The 20,934-nt window shown below is 43.6% G+C and overlaps 1 protein-coding gene across 2 annotated transcripts in view; it reads right to left on the bottom strand.

Annotated features, from left to right (window-relative positions):
* Positions 1-5,719: 5,719 nt before the first annotated feature.
* PDGFD (platelet derived growth factor D) overlaps positions 5,720-20,934 on the bottom strand; it is a 227,963-nt gene continuing 212,748 nt past the window's right edge. For both annotated transcript variants that reach the window (XM_038536340.1, XM_038536339.1), the window contains exons 6-7: positions 17,896-18,110; positions 5,720-8,582 (exon numbers count right to left, since the gene is read on the bottom strand). In XM_038536340.1, coding sequence (XP_038392268.1) covers positions 8,457-8,582; positions 17,896-18,110 — 341 coding nt within the window. In that variant the 3' untranslated portion in view covers positions 5,720-8,456. The remainder of the gene's footprint in view (positions 8,583-17,895; positions 18,111-20,934) is intronic.

The raw sequence follows: 20,934 nt of genomic DNA, 5'->3' as shown, positions 1-20,934 counted from the left end.
CAGCCCCCTCTTTCCACCCGTGGGCCTATGGTCCTCCATGGTCTGGTTTCCTACAGTCAAGTCTATACACAGTGAGGGACCTTTTCACCACTTGTTCTAACATTTTGCTCCTTTGGTCAAAACTCCTTGAGGACTTCCCAACACACTAAGAACCCAGAGTCTTTGCCATGACCTGGAAGAGCCATACGAATTAGCCCTACTTCTTTCACTTCTGTTTTCTTGCCATTGAGTTCCTTGTCCACAGTGCCCTAGCCTTCTTGCTGCTCCTCACACCATCCCTAGCTTGTCACTACCTCAGGACCTTTGCACTTGCTGTTTCCTTTGCCTGGAATGCTCCTTCTCAAGATATTTCCACCTACTACTTTTCACTTCCTTTAGATCTCAGCAAAAATCTCACCTCCTTAGGAGAGACCTTCCTTTGTCTCTCTAGCTTTTTTTTTTTTTAAATAACACTAATCAGTATATTAAATTACAAATATGATTACTTTGTTTCTACTTTGCTACAAATTCTGCAAAAGCTAGAGCAATATGTTGTTTGTTATCTTGTTCACTGGCCCTGGTGTCTAAAATTGTGCCTGTCCTAGAGTAGATGTCCAGTTATTAAGTGAGTGGGTGAAGCTTGACAAGAATACTCACTGATGACCTGAGGATCCTTGCTTGAGATTACAGGTGAGGGGTTTTGATGAAGAAATTCTTTAGCTCTGTACCCTGTCCAATGACTCAGACAGGTGGTGTTCCAGCGTGATGCAGGATGTGGGCTGTGGAAGAACTGCCTGGAGCCGACTGCTGTTGACCTTGGGTGCTTAAACTCTCTGTGCTTCATGTTTCCTCTTCATGGAACATAATAACTATAATAACGTTGTATAATAAAAGCTTATGCATATTCATTTTTCAATTTCAGAAAACTCATTTATCATTGGGTTAGTATGAAAATTAAGTAAAAATATGTAAGCTTCAGAAAAATTTGGGATACCGTGAGCACTCAATAGATACTATTATTAGTCAATATTATTTGCAGCTTCTGTATTTGCAGAAAATTCATATGTAACTGCACAATCAATGCACGTTGTGCTTTTTGCAGGTGCATTTTGCCATTTGCAATGGCCCCCAGGCATGGCGGCAGAGAGCTATGTGGTGCTTTTAAGTGTGAGAACGCTGTGACATGCCTTATGGTAAAAATACACGTGTTAAGTAAGGCACAGATTATAGCTCTTCGGCCATGAGTTCCATGTTAGTGAATCAATAATGCATATTAAATAAGGTGTCCCTAACCAGATACACACATAAGAAAAGGTTATGTATCTATCATTTGGGGAGAGTGCTGTGATGCTCCAGATGCTCCCAGAAGCTAACCCCGTGTTTCCATTGGCTGGGACTGGTGACTTGGGGCTCGCTAATTCAGTGTTTGGGGTGACATGAGAGCATCTCACACCGTAATAGGAATTGACCATCTCTCCTTCCACTCACTTATCAGCTTCTCTAGCAAGTGCTTTTCACTCTAAACCTCGATTTCAACACAGTTCTTCCCTCCACAACATTACCCTCTGATTCATACGTCTACCACGTGACATTCCCCGAAAACCCAGGAGTGGGATGTGGCCAGGCGTCAGGAACCAGGGGCACAAGGGACACCTCAAGATGCCCGCTACTTTCTGCACATCTGTATCATTCTTCCCCTTCCTTTGTCCTTTGACCTCTGGGCTTCCTGGTCCATGTAGAAGGAGCATGGCTGCCCAAAGGCACTAATGTTTATATCTTAGCATCCAAATAACCAGAGAGACTATCTGAATCTCTCCTGGGAAAGACTTAGGTCCTAGTATGGGCAAGGACGGTTACCCTGGATGTTAAGCTGAGATGCATGCGTGTGTGCATGTGTGTGCATTGTACTGACACATTATTGCAGCTGCAGATCTGCAGGTGATGCCTAGAGTCTAGAGCTGAACCATCTGATGCAGTAGCCACTGGTCACCAGTGTCCACAACACTTCCATCACAGCAGAAGCTCTGGCTGCACGGTGCCACAATAGACCAAGCAGCTTTTCCCAGAAAAAGAATGGATGTGGGGGTCAGCAGGGGAGTTTCTGGGCACATAAATCGATAGGTGTCATCTTGTCTGCCATACTTGATGAAATGGACCCTGTCCCCTTGAAACAATCTCTACCTCTGGCATTCAGGCTATTTTTACACTCTTATGATTGTCCTGTCATCGCTCTCCCTCTTGCTCTTCACCCTCCTCTGATTCCACCATTCCTGTGACTTTCAATGGCAACATGATGACGGCTCCCAAGCTTATGTCTCATTCCCAGACCCGCTTCTGAGCTCCAGACCCAATGACCTAATGCCTACTTAATATCTCCAACTGGGCCTGTCAAAGACCATGTGACATTAACACCTCATAATGGTTCTTGATCTACCACAAATCTCTTCTTTTTCCCAATCGCCCATCTCAATAAATGGCATCTCTGTCTGCCCAGTTTGTTATGTGAGAAGCCCCAGAAAAATCCCTGACATCCTCTTTCACCTCCTTCTCAACACCCAGTCCATAGCAACGGTAGTCAATTAAAAATTCAAAATACTTTGAGTCACAATTTTATATTCATTTCTAGTACCACAGTCTCCTTTCACTTTCCTGTTGGCTAACACTTATTCAAATTTCTGTCCCTGCTCCAATGTCTCAAGGAAATGACCAATTCCTGCCCTGATTGAAATTCTACCTTTTAATGTATGTCATCTCGCATCATGCTTTTGCTTTTCACAGATACAGTGGATTGCTAGTATCTACCATCCCTTCTTTATGATAAGGACAGAACCATGGCTATTTTATTGTTCTCCACATCTGTCATGTCTGGCACAGTGCTGGACACTTCACCAGCCCTGTTAGGTATTCACCACACTTTGGAACCTTTTTCGTCTTCTCTGTGGTTATGGGTGTCCTTCAGGTTCTGTTACTCATCTTCTTTCTCATGGGCTCAGCTTCACCGCTCTCATTAGGAATCCCAGCCAATGTCACAAGCCCTGGCTCTTCAGACAGTTGTGAGCTCTTCTCTCAAAGCCAGCCTCTCCTTCCTGCCTCACTAGCGCTCTGAGGACTCTCCAAAGTCCAGCTCACATGTCCTCCAGGACTTGTGCTGAGCCCGCATTGTTCTCATTGAGTCATTAAGGCCTCTGAAGCCCCCTGTTCGCTCTCCTTGCAAATAGCACTTTCTGGAGCTGGCCGTGTAAACCCTGCACAACCACAGGGGCTGACACCACTCTGTCTCTGACACCTCATCCCCATAATTCCGAGGAGCTCTCTAGTTCATGTTCCTACCCCATCTTTCCTGCAGGTTGCCATTTCTCAAGATGCAGAATGGTCCTATTAGAAAGGCTCCATCTTACCCTTATGATTTTGTAAATGAGGAAAAAGGTCCAGAAAGTGGCCAGTGGGTCATGGCACCTTTGGTCTGACACTCTCTGACAGCCCGAGACCCTGGCAGCCCCGCTCTGCTCAAGAGCCCCCATGGCTTCCTCTCTAACATGCAAATGACAAAATTTCGGTAGCCATCCACACAAGACGTTGCATAACCCAATGCTTTCCTGCCTTCTCCAGCTTTCCACCAACTATGTGTCTGCAGATTCCTTTCTGCTACTTTTCATTCTTTGAAAGGCCACATACCTTATGCATTTTTGCTGGGAGATCTTTGTGCTTCTTGTTTATCCCACCTAGAATCTCTCCCTCTACTTTTATCCTCTGTTGTGGACTTTATGTTTTGACCCCAAAGCATACTTGATACACAGTGTGTTTTAATACATTTTATTGTTGAATGAACTAATGAAACATTTAGTAGTCAGTTTTCCCCATATTGATGGTGCCTAGGTTTCCTGTGATAGAAGTCGGTACATATCCACCACCACATTCTGAAGTCTGTGCCAAAATGGACAATAATAGGAAACATTCACTTGATGTGTTCAACTCTTGAAAAGCAGTGATTCCTTAAGAGTTGGAGATCTAAGCCTATGAAGAGCTCACTTTTTGGGAGCTTTACTCTCTTGGTCACCTTGAGCAGCCCACTGTCCTGGGCCTCCTCAAAACAGGCATCAATCCTGATTCCCTCTGACCCAAAGATTGGTGGGCAGAGCCTGCTGAGAAGGAATGTGGGAGTCATAGGGAGAAAAAAAAGGCCAGAAGATACCAGAAGAGGATGAATTTGTAATATGGCTTCAGGCGAGAGGACATAGGCTAGAGAACATGACCCATGATATATTCTTTTTTTTTTTTAAATTTATGATAGTCACAGAGAGAGAGAGAGAGAGAGGCAGAGACACAGGCAGAGGGAGAAGCAGGCCTCATGCACCGGGAGCCCGATGTGGGATTCGATCCCGGGTCTCCAGGATTGCGCCCTGGGCCAAAGGCAGGCGCCAAACCGCTGCGCCACCCAGGGATCCCCCCATGATATATTCTTAAAAGGGAATCTCTATTATAGGAATTATGCAAAATATACACTGAATCCAAGAGTTATTTTAATATTTGGTTCCTGGCCACTAAACCTGGTAGCCAGTATCCAACAGTTTAAAATAATTAGAGAGCCAAATGGTTTTATTGGAAAATGAATATTTCTTGGCCCATAATGTGCCACGCTAAGTACATTAAGCTTTGTTAGGGACTCTGCTCCCCTCTAGGCCAATGTGTCCTGCTAACGGATGTTTACAGAGCTCTACAGAAAAGAAATTTATTTTAAAGAGATACATGTTAACTTGCAAATTCAGGACTGTAACACGAAGAGCAAGCATGAAGTCCTGAACAGAGCTGTTAGCTGCTCATGCATTCCCACTGGTGATGCCCTCCTACTCTGGAGACACCCCGCCCTCGTGCTGTATGTTAAGTCTTGCAGGCCTTCATCGTCTTTAACTCGATCTTTAAAAATAACAAAATTTAAGTGGTTGTCAATAAAAACCAGTGGATTATAAATATTCTCTCTTCCAGCATATTTGATCAGAGCTGTCGATAAACACAACTGTATTTCCTGGGATTTCAGGCATGAATAATAATCTATGAATTTTAATTTAATACTCTTTCAGAGGACCCTGGGAGGATATCAACAATTTGGACATCTGTTAAGTCATTCTCAGAGTAAATAAAACTGGACACGTATATACTTCAGGAAATAACAGAGGATTATTAAGGTACGTGCATTAAGATGCCGCTGATATACGTATATAACTAGCATGATTTTTACATAAAAATCCCAGTTATCTGAGTTAACTGCCATGCACAGCATTGTTGGATTCCTTCCTTTTGTCCCCCACACTTGACTCACACATGAGCTGGTATTTCCTATGGTAAAATTGTTTCTTGGCACAGAATACTCGTCTCTACTTCCTTTCCCCAAATAACCTGAAATTGCTCAGCTAAATACAGTGGCCGAGTCTCACCCAACACTGAGCAGCTGTCGTCATGTCTCCAGTAGGATGAAGATAGAGACTAGGCTGAAAGCAAGAGCTAACCTCACAGAGAGGAGAGCTGTCCCCTCGCTCGGCCTCCCCGCGGCCCCCACCTCCACACCATGCACTGAAGTCCTGGGGAGCGCAGCCCCTCCACGGATGGGCCCCCGAGAGCTGTTCATACTCACACCCGGGCTGGGGCCTGGATGGAAAAGCCGCCAGGGCAGGCAAAGGGGAAATGAGTCTGGATGTTACCAATGTCAGGCCCCTAAGGAAGAGACAGGCTGTGAACTCTTAGGTGAGGAATGTCAGAGGAGACTATATTTATTAAAAGGCCCCTGTGGGGACACAGAAACGAAAGAACAGCAACAACAAAACAGCAAAACCTCAGGTCCCGCCCTGCTGCCCGGAACACCCCGGAACACCCCGGAACACCCGGAACCCAAGCGCCCGGCCAGCAGACAGCTCGCTCTCTGGTGCCCCGCCCCGGAGCTGCATACATTGGCGAAGTGAGTTTCTAACATTGTACACCTTTTAAAACTGCCACTGGGAACTAAACAATGGAGTAATTTCTTTCAAAAGCAATATATTTTTTTCTCATAAAGGTAAGAGGAATTTTACTTTTGCTACAGAGAAATGCTGCAAGAGAAAAAGCTGCCTGTTACCGATATAACAAAAAACATAAAAAATTCTCCTTATGAAAGCATTCTGCTCTCTAAGAACATCTTGAATGAGAGGCATTACTGCAGGTGAGCGAGCCATGCAGACATGCAGATTGATTAGGGTTTGTTTTGAAATGTAATTTGTACGGCAAGCTTTTTTATTCCTTTGATGGCAATGAAACAGATTTATTGGCTACGTGTTGGAAGTGCAATAGATAACAGATAACCAAGGGAGACATTTTAATAAAACACTCAGAAAAGAAGAAACAAAAGTGAATGACTATGCCTGCTTACATTTCAGCTAATAAATAAAAAGTACAGAGGGGCCTTTAACTGAAAACCATCCTGTTGATTGCAGACTGGAAGCTTTATTGGAAATTGGATAGAACACTCTACTTTTTCTTACTTAAAGCTGTGACATGAGCCCTACACCCCGGAGTGATGTGACACATTTTGCTTTGGGCACATAAACCAATAGGGTAAGTGGCAGGTGGCTGTGAGGGGTCGAGGAGTCCTGACTGTGAGTGCATCTGCTTTGGCTGTTTCTGAAGTTCTGGGCAACCCAACAATGCAGTGATTTCACCACTCATCCCTTGTGGTAGAAGCACCGACTGGGTGCTGCCAGGGAAATCTCACAGGTGCATCTTTAATAACCAAAGACCTTTGGTCTCAAAGAACTGAAAGGGGAGGGGCCTACGATTGCGGATGGTGGAGAACTTAGCCCATGCTTTCAGTCCAGGTATATTTAGGCTGCTCACCTGACCCAGGGCTTACCCAGGCCCCATCATGCACCCCCAAACTAGTTCTGGTCAGTAGGGCCCAAGACTCACGGAAGAAATTGGCTCTCCCTTTTTTGTTTCAAGGCAGCAAGAAAACCAGAGCTCACTCTGATTTCAGCATTGCCCTCAATGATGAACTTCCTACTCTGGGAGTCAATTCTTCAAATAGACAGTGGGGAGCCAGGGAGGGAAAATTATTCTAAATACCAGTAATGACTACAGGTGCAGACCCAAGATTTCTAGTGGTGGCGCGAGGCCAAATTTGTGTTGCTGTAACTTTCAGGGTAATTTCTTAGAACCAGCTCCACAGATCTGGAGAACACTAGAGACCCCAAGTCTGATATCACGTAGTTCAGAAACAGGAATTCAGAATGGTGAGTGAAGATACGATTAGGAATCTACATCAATAAAATTGGGTTGTTTTAATACACGAAGGCTTTTAAGGTATACATAATTCATGATGCTCACCAAATATAAAATGCCATCATAAATCCACGTGTGCATTTCAGAGAGACGGGATCATAAAAGCAAGATACATTAAATGAATTGGCATAGTTACGAGAGTTTGGATCTGTTATTAAATATGGATCCACTCAAATATTCCATCCAATTTCCAGTTCTGTTAATATTTCTATGTTCACTATTTTTACTTTAAACTACCCAGATCTTTCAATGAGCACTATTTTTTTAAAGGCTCATACAGTCCTCATGCCATTTCCCAAAGGGACTACTTTTGTGGAGGGGCTTTCAGAAAGAAACAATTCAAAATTCTGCTACACTTCATAAATTGTCTCTGGGAGGATTATAATAATAAAACCTGAGAAGTTTTTTTGAGACAGATGTTAAATGAATTTGCATGCCTCAGCAAGATGCATAAAAAGAGGACTTCATGACTTAATTTCTAAAGCATCTATATTATTATGGCACGCTTCTGGAGATAGGTAATTATTGTCTACATAGGTAAGCATGTAGTGTGTCCCACGGGAAAAATAGGTAGGACTGTGCCTTTTCTCCCAGAAACCACAGTTTGCCTTTTTTTTTTCTTTTTTTATAATTAAGATGTATATGTAAGAAAAACTCATTTATTGGTTTTTAATATACAAGGTGTTTTCTTTAAAAGAGCAAGATCCAAGATTGTTTTGTGATTCAAATTTAAAAAATAAACAAATTAATCTTCTGAATCTTCCAGGGCCATGTTTCATGTATTTAATATGTCCCTTAATTTGTTAAAAGATTTTAAGGCTCTAAATAACTCAGGCATATGTAAGCTCTGGTGTACCTGGCCATACACACTGAATAAACCATTTTATGTATTTACACACAGACATGGAGAATATATATATGTGTGTATATATGTGCATATATTCTCCGATACTATTCTTAAATGCAATCCTATATTCTTGGATAAAAAGTCAGTGATATAGCTTTCTACTTGCCATGGCTAACAAAGCAAGGTTGAACCTCATCAGCCACTTGCACTCACTGCTTTGCAGGCTGGTCATTAAGTTCAGTTGCTGGCAGGAAAAGGATCTCTTACTACACCCTCCTTAAACTAAAGATTCACTCGTATTCAGGGTAAGTAGGCACACATTCTTTTATCGAGGTGGTCGGGAGCTACAGATGCAATCACACCGCTCATGGTGATCCAGCTGGATGTCAACAAGAGCCATATGCTTCGCTCTGCCCCTCCTCTTGAAATGGCCAGGCTCAAACTTCAATACCTAGAACAAGAAGTATATTTCCTGTTAGAAAACTCTGAGAGTCAACACAACTAGATATCCCTTATTCTCTTTATGATGACTGGTTCTCAACCTTTTGAGAAGCCAATAGAAGCTATGATTTTTGCTATTATGATGCTCTCATGTAAATATTCTTAAATCATCAGCTTCATGACGTGGAGTGTTCTGCTCATCACAGAGCAGCCTCCTGCATCACCAGCCTACAGACCAAGATAAGCTCAGGAGTCCTGGCATATATTGATAGATTTCTAAGGGCCGGTTTCATGCCAAGTGCTGCTCCAAATACTGTCATAAAGATTCTTTTGAACAAAGCATATGTTATGGATAAATACAATACTGAGCACTTATTACTTTGTAGACATAAAGTGAATAAAGTCATGAACGTAATATGCTGCTGTGGCTAAATGTTTCATTGGGGTAAAATATCTTGCCCTGATGAAGGTGATTAGTGGCCATAATAAAGTGAAATGTGCTTATGTTCTTATATATTTGTTAATACACAACATCTTTTATAAGTCAAAACAGATCAGGCTCCACTAGAATCTTTCGACATTAATACCTACCTATCAATATAGCATTTCTTCATAAATATATCCTTTTAAAATTAGTAAGTTGATTGTGATAACATGGATGGAACTAGAGGGTACAATGCTAAGGGAAAATCAGAGAAAGACAAATAACATATGATCTCACCCATATGTGGAATTTCAGAAGCAAAACAAGAAAGACACAAACCAAGAAACAGACCTTTTTTTAATTTTTAATTTTTTTTTAAGAGACAGACTCTTTAACTACAGACAACACACTGAAGTCATGGGGGGGAGACAGGTGATGAGGATGAAGGAGTGCACCTGTCATAATGAGCACTGAGTGATGAAGGGAAGTGCTGAGTCACCTGAAATTAATATTATACTGTATGTTAACTCACTGGAACTTAAATAAAAATTTTTAAAAAACAAAGCTGAAACATGATTCTAGTAAGTTTATGTGGAAGCTAACTTCTCCCCTGCAGTGGCCTTCACTGGAATCACACATTGCTCACTGCAGACACAATTACTTGTAAAATCATGTGCGCACTTTCACATAAATGATCTGGTTAGTTTAACTGCTTCTTTGCTTCATGTTCTTAGGTTCCTGTTAGTCTTTACTTTCAATTTTTTGTTCTATTTTCCTGTCAGACTCTAAACTCCAGTGGGCACTACCATACAATTATGCTGTATTTTGCAGTTTTCAAAGGATTTGCACAGACACATTATTTCTTTTGCCCTCCAGCAAACCCTGTCACATAGCAGATGACATACCCTATGTCTGCTGTCTATATTGGAAGACTGAGCCTCTCCAGGAGGCCCTGTGCCGGGTATAGGGTCCTCTGACCCCTTGGACCTGGGCACAGGGTTCTGTCCACTAGGGTCCTAGCACACTGGGACTGGTGCCTTTTCTGTGTGCCTGTGATTCCCTTTTGTGTCTCGCAGGGGTGTCGGGCAGCACAGGTGAGGAGACTGGGGACCTGATGTGCTTCGGCTGGCACACCGTGGTCCAGGCTGAAGGTAATGTGTGGCAAAATCTTGCCTTAGAATCTGCAGGACTTTCCATGGCATTTCTCTGCCTCTTTACCATGGATTCTCTTCCCAGCAATCTGCTCATCCTCACACAATTATTTGTTTCAAGTCCTGAACAAACCAGAACCATCTACCAGGAGAGTGGGTTCCGAGTCTTAGCTCTCTGTACCACCCCTGGTCCAACTCTACTGTGCCATGGGGGCTCCAGGGAGGAGGAGACTAAACCCCTTCATCTGTTCAACCTGCAATCAAGCCATGGAGCCTGGGCTCTGCTACCAGAGTGGAACGTGGAGTCCTACATGGAGCAGAGCTTCAGAACAACATATATGAGCCCACAGTGAGGGGGAGATGATACCCTAGGAGACTTCATGCCTGAGGCACAGAGGCTGAAAGTATTTGCTGTTGGTGAAGCTGGTCTGAACGATATGTGTGATGGCTGATGACATAGCTCCCTATTCCTCCTGCCATTGGATTACACTCAGTGTGTCCCATATAATTTCACACCATTATCATGTGTGATAATCCATCCATATAATCCATATAATCCATCACCCTCTGTCTGCTGGATTATAAACGCTTGGAGGGCAAGGATAGCAGAAACTATTACCAACATTATTGAGTACTTACTAGATGCCACACGCTGTTTTGAGTGACTTTGCAAATACTAAATTATTTGGATCTCACTGCAAAACTGATAGGTTCATTTCTAATTTTTCATAGATAAGGGAAGAGAGATTAAGTTACTTGCCCAAAATTACAGAGCTGGTGATTGGTGGCACCAGAATTTGACTCCATGTGGGTTAGCTCACCTGTGAAACAGGGACTTTGGTTTGCATGGCTCAGTAGCACGTTGAGAACCTAGTAGCTGCTAAAGAAACACACCTGGGTGGGCGGGGCCCCAACCAGAAGCCTTTGCTCCTGTGCTCTCCTTTTTACCTCCCCCCTGCATCTGCATCTTCTCTCCCACCTCTAGCAAACAGCTGGCACACCAACAACCCAGGAAATAGAGCAGAGGCCAAAGAATGTGCCCCATGCTTTGCACCACTTCTAATGCTTTCACGATTTTGGAAGAAGATTTAAAGTATCAAGAGCAGAATTACAGTGACATTTGCTTTCTGTTTATGGCTCCCATGCTTTCTCCTGCTGGGAACTACAGAAAAGGAAAAAAAAAAAAAGATGTTGCTCCTTCATTAGAAAAAAAAAAAAAGATGTAGCTTCTTCATTAAAAAAAAGTAAAAACCCAACAACAACGGTTGAAGAATGTGTTACATGTTGGGATATTGAACACCCTGTCACGATGGGTAAGCAAGTCCAGAGCTAGGCTGTATTTGGTCAGATTGCCGTGGAAGGCATTGGGCATTTGAGTTCCACAGCATCACGGAGAATTTCTCCAATATGAATTAGTCACTATTGTCCAAGGCTCCACACAATCCAGATGTCTGCAGATGTGCAGGAGGAGCATCTGATGAGCTAAGGCCGTGACAATAGCCTCATGGGCTGTGATGACTGGCACCACATCATCAGGGCTCTGTCGATTTGCTTTCTCACTGGATGGCAAACAAAAGTGTGTGCTGCGGATGAGCACAGAGCCCTGGCAGTTTTTCTAACTGGTCTCCCAAATGTGTGGGGATTTTCCCTAAGTTTTATATTAAGCAATGTGGGCACTGTATATATGTGTTTTGCTGATAAGAAGAGAAAAATGAATTGGCTGACACTTTCTCAGACAAGACAGGAAAGCACTGTTTGAACAAAGTGGAAATTGGACTGTTTCCTGGCTGATCACAGCACTGATGTTCAAAGCTTTCATACCATGTAACAGTCTTCAGTTCAGGTACACAGCATTGAAAGGAGGAAGAAAGCAAAGCTGACTTGAGAGAGCATGGAAAGTTAAAAGAGAAATGAAAAGCCTTTATCTGTGAAGGCAAACTGGCTGGTTATAGGTTATCTGGTCACTACTAAATGGAAGGAACCATTGAATTAATTACAGCTGCTGAAGGATACTTAGGAATAGGAGCATCCCCAAATGCTTTCCTCGTTTCCGAGCTGTGGCTCACAGCTGCAAGCATGCCCTGAACTAAGAGCCCACCTAGGAGCAGCCAGCCATTTCTCATCACCTGTGGGTGGAAATGGACATCCTGACCCCTCTCCACAATCTGGAGAGCCACACGAAGCCAGGCAAAGTTTACTCTTACTAACCGGAGAATGACTGAGACAATTGGTGGCTTTCACAACGCTGCACAAAGTCAAAGATGTTCAGTTTGCAAATTACCACATCATGAAAGATATTTCACCTCGGTTACTTGCCTTGTTGCCAATAAACCACCAAATGAATCATGGCCATAAAGCTATTACACTAATAAAACAAAACTTGGCAGAAAAGCTATCTGCTGAGTTGGGTTCTTCTTTATTGGGAGTATATATATATATATATTAAAAAAAAGGTTGTTAAGGCCTTGTAATAGTTCTCAAATTAATGGCTGACATAGAAACATAAACATATTTCAAGACAAATGCACTGTATAAGCAGGAATCCTTAAGAGTTTTAGATCCTACCCAAGTTCTAAGGCAGGTGGTGTTCCATATACAGATGGTTTCCGATCTTAAAAAAAAAAAAAAAAAAAAAGCTTCATATTTTTGCTTCCATCCTGTGCTTTTCCACGCTTCTAGACTTTATGAAAAATGTGCAGAGACTTGAGATTTTTAAGGGCTGGTAGTCCATTTTTCCGAAATGGACAAATATCTGGAGAAGGGATAACATATTATTTTCTGCCTGGGTAATGGCCAAAGCTGCCAGCAGTGGTCCCAGCAGACGTGGGACACCATAGCAGAAGGACTCACTCCATCCATGTCTTAAGATAAATACTTGTAAGAAAGACACCGCTGACAGAGTTTAGCGACGACTCCTGGCAAAGGAAGTCTGCCGGTGATGGAAGGCTGGGATTAGAGTCTGGGTAAATAAACTCACAAATACTCAAAGAGCAACCTCACTATCTGTAGACATTAACTTTTCTGTGAGCACCCTGGGGGTTACTGTGGGGTGAATGCTACAGTCCAACCTTTATTTTTTATTTAAAAATTTTTAAAGATTTTATTTATTCATAAGAGACACAGGGAGAGAGGCAGAAACATAGGCAGAGGGAGAAGCAGGCTCCATGCAGGGAGTGCAGTGCAGGACTCGATCCCAGGATCCTGGGATCATGCCCTGAGCCAAAGGCAGATGGTCAACCACTGAGCCACCCAGGCATCCTACAGTCCAGCCTTTAAAGAACTAAGCAGTTACCCAATTTTCACAGCACCTTCCGGGGTTGTTAACTGTGTGTTCAGCCTCCCGCTGCAAAGAACGTAATGGAAGGCTCAGCGGGCTCTGAAGTCAGAGCATGGAATTAGCCCAGAGGATCGTTCATGTCACAGATGGTCTTGTCCACCTGAGGGGTAGCACACCCTGAGGCAGCTTTGCAAAAACGATGTGGGAAGCTCGGCCTAGAAAGGAAGGAATGTGCACATTTTGTTCTTAAATGCAGAGTCCATTCCCTCTGTGAGTCATCGGGGCTGTGAGGGAGCCGGAGCAGGGACAGCCAGACCTCCTCTCAGAGGAGTCCACCCACATCTGTTGTGAACTTTCCAGTCTTGAGATCCTTGTGATTATCCAGCATCCGCATGAAGTGAGTGTTGTGTTACTACTGATGAGCGAGTGAACTCTTCTAGCAACATTAACTGTTCATTCTCTTCCACTGACTTAGCACTTTTACCACCAGTTTGCTTGTGTTCCTTACAGAGTTTCAGGAAGGTGGGATGTGGGATAGGATAGCTGACCAGTCATGGATGCCATATCATTTCAGGCCCGTCTGGGAACCCGAAATCGTGGGGGTATGGTGGGGATGCAGGGAGGAGTCCCCAGGCCCAGCAGGATGGACGGGGCTTTGGCTGCCTCCCAAGTGGCAAAGCTGGAACCACACACCACGTCTTCCTTCCAGTCATGCAATGTTTTGTTCTATTGCCCTGTCCCTCAGGAAAGCAGGAAGAGCCCATGGGAGTGTGGTCTCAAGTCTCACCCAAAGAGAGAGAAAGAGGAGGCAACAGGGAGACTCTACACTAGCTCTAGAAATGCGATTTCTAGAACAAGAAATATTATTGACTTTCGTTATGGTGGGCTATCATCATAACCCCAAATCTCACTGCTTTTGCCAGAAAGTAGAAACTTCTTAGAAAAAAAAAAATTCTGTCTCCTTCATCTCAATTTCCAATTTTAGCTAAATTTGTTTCTATGGCAGATGCTTAAAACATGTAAAAAACTAAAAGTACTATTCTTTTATCGCAAGTCTGAAGCTCAACAGTTTAAAACCTCCAATTAATCTTTTTGTTCAGATATAAATATCTGTTTACATTTCCTAACTCTTAAACTATAATAGGAATCAAATTTATAATATAAAATTCTAAAGTGAAATAAAAATAATCCTCTAAAGTCATTTTTCCCCCATTTTGTCCAGAGACCAGGAATGACTGTGCCAGAAATAGAGATGGGTCCAGACTGTGCTCTTCAGTATGGGAGCTGCTAGCTGTGTGTAGCTATTTACATCTAAATTAGTTAAAATCATATAAAATTAAAAGTCCGGTTTCCTGTTCTATACATGTCAAGTGGCCCATAATCACACATTGCCGTGACTACCATACTGGATGCTGCCGAAAGGAACATTTCCATTACTGCAGAAAGTTCTACTCAACAGGAGAGGGGATTGTAAGCAGCATCGCCATAGAATCACAAGAGGAAGGAGAGAAATGAACTTCCATCTTTCTTTCTGCTGCTTCCTGAGTTTTCGGCTGTTGCCTGAATGGACATGGACAGGGGACCAGAGGAAAAACATTTCAGTATTAATTTACAAGGTCGGGGATCCCTGGGTGGCTCAGCGGTTTGGCGCCTGCCTTTGGCCCAGGGCGCGATCCTGGGTTCCCGGGATCGAGTCCCGCGTCGGGCTCCCGGCATGGAGCCTGCTTCTCCCTCTGCCTGTGTCTCTGCCTCTCTCTCTCTCTCTCTCTCAGTCTGTCTATCATGAATAAATAAATAAAATCCTAAAAAAAAAAAAAAAACAAGGTCACCATATTTCTAGGGAAGATTCTGTTCCTCTGTGGTGCACTATCAAGGAAGGACGAGAACTGAAATAACTGCATCCTTTAATTGTCTACACAGTATGTTTTCTGGAACCTTCCTTTTGAAAGATCTCTACCCCAAGTATCTTTTGTATCCTATGTATTCCAAGAGGCACAAACAGGAAAACACCTTAACAGGATGCCTACTAACCTAGGAGAACAGAAAACCATACAGAAGGTAACTGTGTCGCACAGTGAAAAATGCTCACCCCCTACGGGAGAAAAAGCACAACCCCTGGAAAGAGCAGTTATATAAACTTCATTAAGAGCTTTATAATTTTTCAGGTTTTATGCCTTAAACGTGGAGCAGAAATACCCACGCAGAGTCACGCAGGCCCGCTTATGTGTCAGATTCCAGTTACCCTCCTAAGGGTGCTCATGCCCCATGGAAACTCATTTCACATCTCATCAGTTACAACCAGAAGCTAGGGAAACCGGTTTCTCATTTCTCTGGGGTAAGAACACAGACACAGAATAGAACAAAGAATGAGGATTCTTCCCCTAATGAGCCTCACTCAAGCAACCCCTGCTTCTGGAAATGGAACAAGCCTCCTACTCATCTTCATGGGGCACTCAACAGAGTGATCATGGTGACAGGTTGCAAGGTGTTTCAGGAGTCGCAGGGCAACAAGCCAGGCATGTTTGTTCCAGGTGCGTGGCGGCCGAGGGTGATTGATGCTGTTTCGTCCCTTCGTCCAGAGTGTGGCAGAGTGATTTTGTGTAGAGCTCTGCAGACCCAGAAGTAAAAATACTACGAGGCAATGTTTCAAAGAGATGCTTCAGAGAGCAGCTTCAAAAAGATGCTGACATCTTAGACCTGCTCCTGTGATGACCTGAGATCAAGGACTTGCCTTTCTAGACACTAATTGTGAACAGAAATGACAGGTAACTGCCCAGGTGTACAGAGAGAAGAAAGAACTAAGAAAAGGGCCCTTCAGAATTCTGTAGAGTTAACTGTCTAGGAGGTGAGGGGATTTTAAGGGGTGGCGTATATATTTAGTTTGACCATTTCCGCAATAAACAATTTAAATGATGAAGCTGTAACTTGTATCTGAGCAGAGTCCAGAGGAAAATCGAGCGCTCTACACATAGATCAACGGGCTGCACTCGAATGTGTTTCCTCAATGTCATGCCTACGTAGAGATCTTGTCACTTGCCAGATTATATTTTAAGTTGACCCTGATGAATGCATTCTGCATTGATCCTCGGAGATGACTAAATGTTACAAAATCCAGTTCTTAGATGCAAAGGACAACATCCAATCTAGAGGTAATCAGGTCAAACAAAAATACAACACAATGAACACAGACTATAGCATTCTCTGGATATGAGAACATGTTTTTCCCTTGAAAACGGCAGGGCGGAGTAAGAAATTGTTAGGACTAAGAAAATAAGTTCTACGTAGGTTCAAAATAATGCATTTCCCCTGTGTAAGGTAAGCACGGTCATGGTGGCATGTGATTTCCTGCACTTCTCGAGTTAAAAATACCAGTTATAACGCATGCATTTTCATTTAGCTCCCAAAGTCACCTCCTTAAACTTGTTAGTATTGTTTTATTGTTTTCAGGATTAAAAAAAAAAAAAAGCCCAGCTTTACAAAGCTGAAGGTTTTATTTGGGGAGCACTCTCTATTCCTTTCTTTGGTGGATACAGAGGAAAAGCAACTCAAACAATAATTGCTAACGATAATGTCTGCTTCATTGTTTACATTATGCTCTTGAACACATTTCCACACGATGTTTCACATCTTACAAAATGCAGTCCATATGCACTATTTTATTCCATCCCCGGAACCACTGCATACGTGATTATCTGCTATAATTTCTTAGTCCCATTTCACATATGTGAAAACTGAGTCTCTAAATTTTGCGCCTCCATAGGTTCCCATGATTGGGAAGTAACAGAGCTGCTGCCAATAAAGTGCTATGTGTTTAAAAGGGAAAAAGCACAGTGTTACTCGTGATAAGAACATGGAGTCCTGGTCTCTGAACAACTCTGCCCTCCTTAGGTAACTGTTCCTCTTTTATCTTCATAATTATGTTTGCTTATTTTTGCATACTTTCCAAGCTGATTCCCCAGGTGGCACTCTGCAGTATTTAGGAAAAACTGGTATTTTTAGAAGAAAAATATTATCATATTTAGAGAATTAAAAAGTCTCTATGCTTTCTGTCAATTTACATTTTGCTGTCTTCATTTCTGCTTAATATCTTCATGACTTGACTGAATTCAAGTTTGGCCTTTAGAATTTGGTAAGAGGAACCTAGATTTTGGAGTGACAGCCATTATGAATTCCATTACATTCCTACCAAGAGGCGATGTGAACACTGAAGCACTGCATTGTACATCTGATTATGTAATCTAACAGGGATATTATTGTCCTACAGATCAGAAAGAAGAGTCCATTCTTCAGGAAGGACTTAGCCCCTCTAGGGCATTTGGCTTGGCAAGTTTAGCTCATGTATAATTTCATCTCCCAATTATCTATCTGGCCGGGGGCCTTTGTGCAGTGAACAACCTGAACAACTGTATGTAATGGGCTGGTCATCCAGCACCCTACAGATGACATAACATTGCAGCTGAGGAGGACATACCTCATGATATTTTTTTACAGTTTTCCCCGAAGTGCAGGTACAGGATTTCCAGTTGATGGTTCCACAGCCACAGTTACCTCCACAGCGCTGCACGAGGAGGCAACGGGGAAAGAAGACCACGTGGGTCAGCTTCAGCTCCTCTCTTAGGTTGACGGAGTAATTCCTAGGAGTGCAGCTATAGCGCTTGACATCATCATTGAGCCGGTCCAGGTCCACTGTAAGAAACACACAGGTGTGACAGCACAGGACCCTGAGCAAAGCATCCCAGCAGGTGTCTTGGGGACGGGGTGGGAAGATGCTGCAAGGATGATCTTACTTCAGGGATGGAACCTGCCCTTGGGATAGCAATTATTAACCTAACATGGAAGGTGGAAAATCTGACTCACTTGGGATCTCATCTGCCCTTCAAAAGAAATAATAATAAATTACATAATCAGCAACAACAAAGAAAAAACAAAACACTCTACAAAACTTGGCTAAATCTTTATTTTGGTTCAAATTTCCTTCTATTCTTTTTTAATGTAAAAAAAAGAATTCTGAGGAAAGAAAATGAAATGTTCAGCAATTTTAAATAACTGCATTTATCTTAAAAAAATAAATCTCCCCTTGATTCTAAATAAAACCTAAGCTCTAAACCAATATTTAAATATCATTTGAATTATATCAGGGACACATTAGGGACAACAGGTCTATTATGGTTAGCTGGTAATGAAATTTTACAGAGAAGTGTAAAGAAGAAAAAGGTTTTAGCTTCATTTTAACTCTAAGGTCAACCAAAACATTAAGAAAATGGTATTTTGGGGCAGTGCACATGATGCATCTTTGTGCACTGCGTCCTAGATGGCAGTAGAGTGTACTGGTTAAGGGCTGGGTTCTGCAGTAAAGCCACAGCTGCCTGCACATCATGGGCCTGCCTCCTGTGTCACCCGACTGCTTCCTCACCTATACAATGTGAACAGTAGAACTTTATCTGCTTCTCAACAATAACTGAAGGATTGAATCTAGTGTGCCTGGCACTCAGTTAAGGCTGATGATTATTATTCATCTTGATTCATTTTGATTTTTCCTCCATATTTCCCTTTAATGTCAAATGGTCAAAAGCCAAAAAAAAATTTTTAAAAATAAAAATTCAGGCCTTTCTCCTTTATTTCTCTCTTTTGGTCATTACTCCAAGTCAGTGATTGTCAAGGGGGGATGGCTATGGGGACTTCTGTGAATTAAGAGCATCACCTAAATTTTCAAATTTTAGTCACAAATATTTACTTGAATTAAATTTATATTCTTGTATTTACATAAGTTACATTTAAAAGCCAATCCTCCATGCACTTCGCACCTGAACCCTCTGGCTGGCGGGCACGGCCATGGCTACATTCTCAAGAGGATGCACAGGTGCCACACCAAGTCCTAGAGTGTGTCCCTTGTCACCTGCCCGGCGAGCTTGGAGGAATCCCACATCCCCAGGCTTACTCTGGACTCTAGCCCCCATAAGCGGGGGGTTTTGGTCTTAAACCAAAACCTTTTGAGGAGCAGTGAGAGTGCTCTTTTGGGGTAGAGGCCAGAGACTAAGGATGCTGTCACAAGAATGCATGAGAGGGGTACCAAAAGCAAAGAAGCCACAAGTGGATGAAGAGCCCCCTTAACACCATGAAGTTAGTGGGAAGTCTGGCCATGTGGCCGGTGACCACTTGAATACGGAATTAATGGCAATTGGACTGATGCCCTGCCCTGAGAGCATTTCCATATGTGCAACTAGGCTCTGATTCTCAAGGGCAAGGATTTTTTCCCCCAAATGCTATATGCTGAGCTTGCGACACTAGGGCGGTGGAGGGGGAATAAATGCTGAATAATTTCTGTGCATGATTTATTGCTGTTTTTTCCTTCCTTTGTAAAGACATGTCCTAAGTTTAGCTATAATCAATCCAGATGTAAATTGAATGAACTGTGTCTTGGGAAAGGAACCATTTTATTGCTGCTAAAGCCCTGGAAATAACTGCAAGCAAAGCAGGAAGGGTTACGTAAATGGATTAGGAAGTGCAACAATCATCCATTACAAGTGTCACCTTGAGGTGCATGGTGATGCTGGCCGTGCATTCTGCGCTGCGGACAGGCTGAGGCAGGGGGCTGGGTCTGCTGTGCGTGGTAATAGGTGTCTGTCAGGCCTAGCGCAGAGGAATCAGGAGGTGCTATTAGCAAGGAGAGCTGGTGGGGTGCAGGAAGGCAGAGAGGGCTGGCAGGAGGCATGGTGCTGGGGTCTCTAGCTCAGTCCCCCGCTGGGCACCTCCTTCCTGTCACCGCACTTCACGGTTCCCCACCCTTCCAATGTGACCGGTAAGTGGGGAAACAAGGATCTGGGGCTCTTCCCCTTCTTTGTTTGTGTTTCTGGCACATCTGGCAGTGTGGGGGCATGACAAGTACCCACAAGTCTAAGGAAGATGATGCAGCTCCCCGGTGCTGACCTGGGCCCAGGGCGGCCAGCAGCACAGCCTTACCTACAGGAAGCCCCCCAGCCAGGCTCCCTGCCACATGCCTTTCCTCGGCATTAGCTACACCCGAGGGTGTGCTCAGCAACCCAGGAAAACCCACATGCTCCTCACTCATCTGCACCAGGGCTCTTCACCCGTCAACTGTTTCACCCACCAGCACCAGTCACTTCCATTCCCCAACCACCAGGAGGACAACACGATGGTGCCAGTTTCATGCATCAGTTCGCTGATGGAACAGAGCGCAGTGGCCCAAGGGGGCCGCCCTGCTTCCTGCGGGGTTGAAACCACTGAGGCACGTGATTCAGAATAGACCTCAAAGCTTTCTCTGAGTGGATGCGAGTAAAGGGGAGGGGGGATTGCAGGTATTCTGCGGGCACATGGATTCCTAGTCAGGAGGCTGGTGAGGCTCCAGCAGAGCAGGGGCCGGGCAGGGGGCTGGTGGCCAGTAGGCTCCTGGCACCTCTAGAGGCGGGGGGGGGGGGGTCCCTGGGAGGGTTTCCCAGGGAGGGGGCTGCACCTTCCATGCCGGTGGCAGTCTCCACAGAGGAACACAACA

This window comes from Canis lupus, chromosome 5 (genome assembly GCF_011100685.1).
Source record: "Canis lupus familiaris isolate Mischka breed German Shepherd chromosome 5, alternate assembly UU_Cfam_GSD_1.0, whole genome shotgun sequence".
Lineage (NCBI taxonomy): Eukaryota > Metazoa > Chordata > Mammalia > Carnivora > Canidae > Canis > Canis lupus.
The sequence above is the reverse complement of the archived record's forward strand: the minus strand, read 5'-3'. Positions and strand labels throughout refer to the sequence as shown.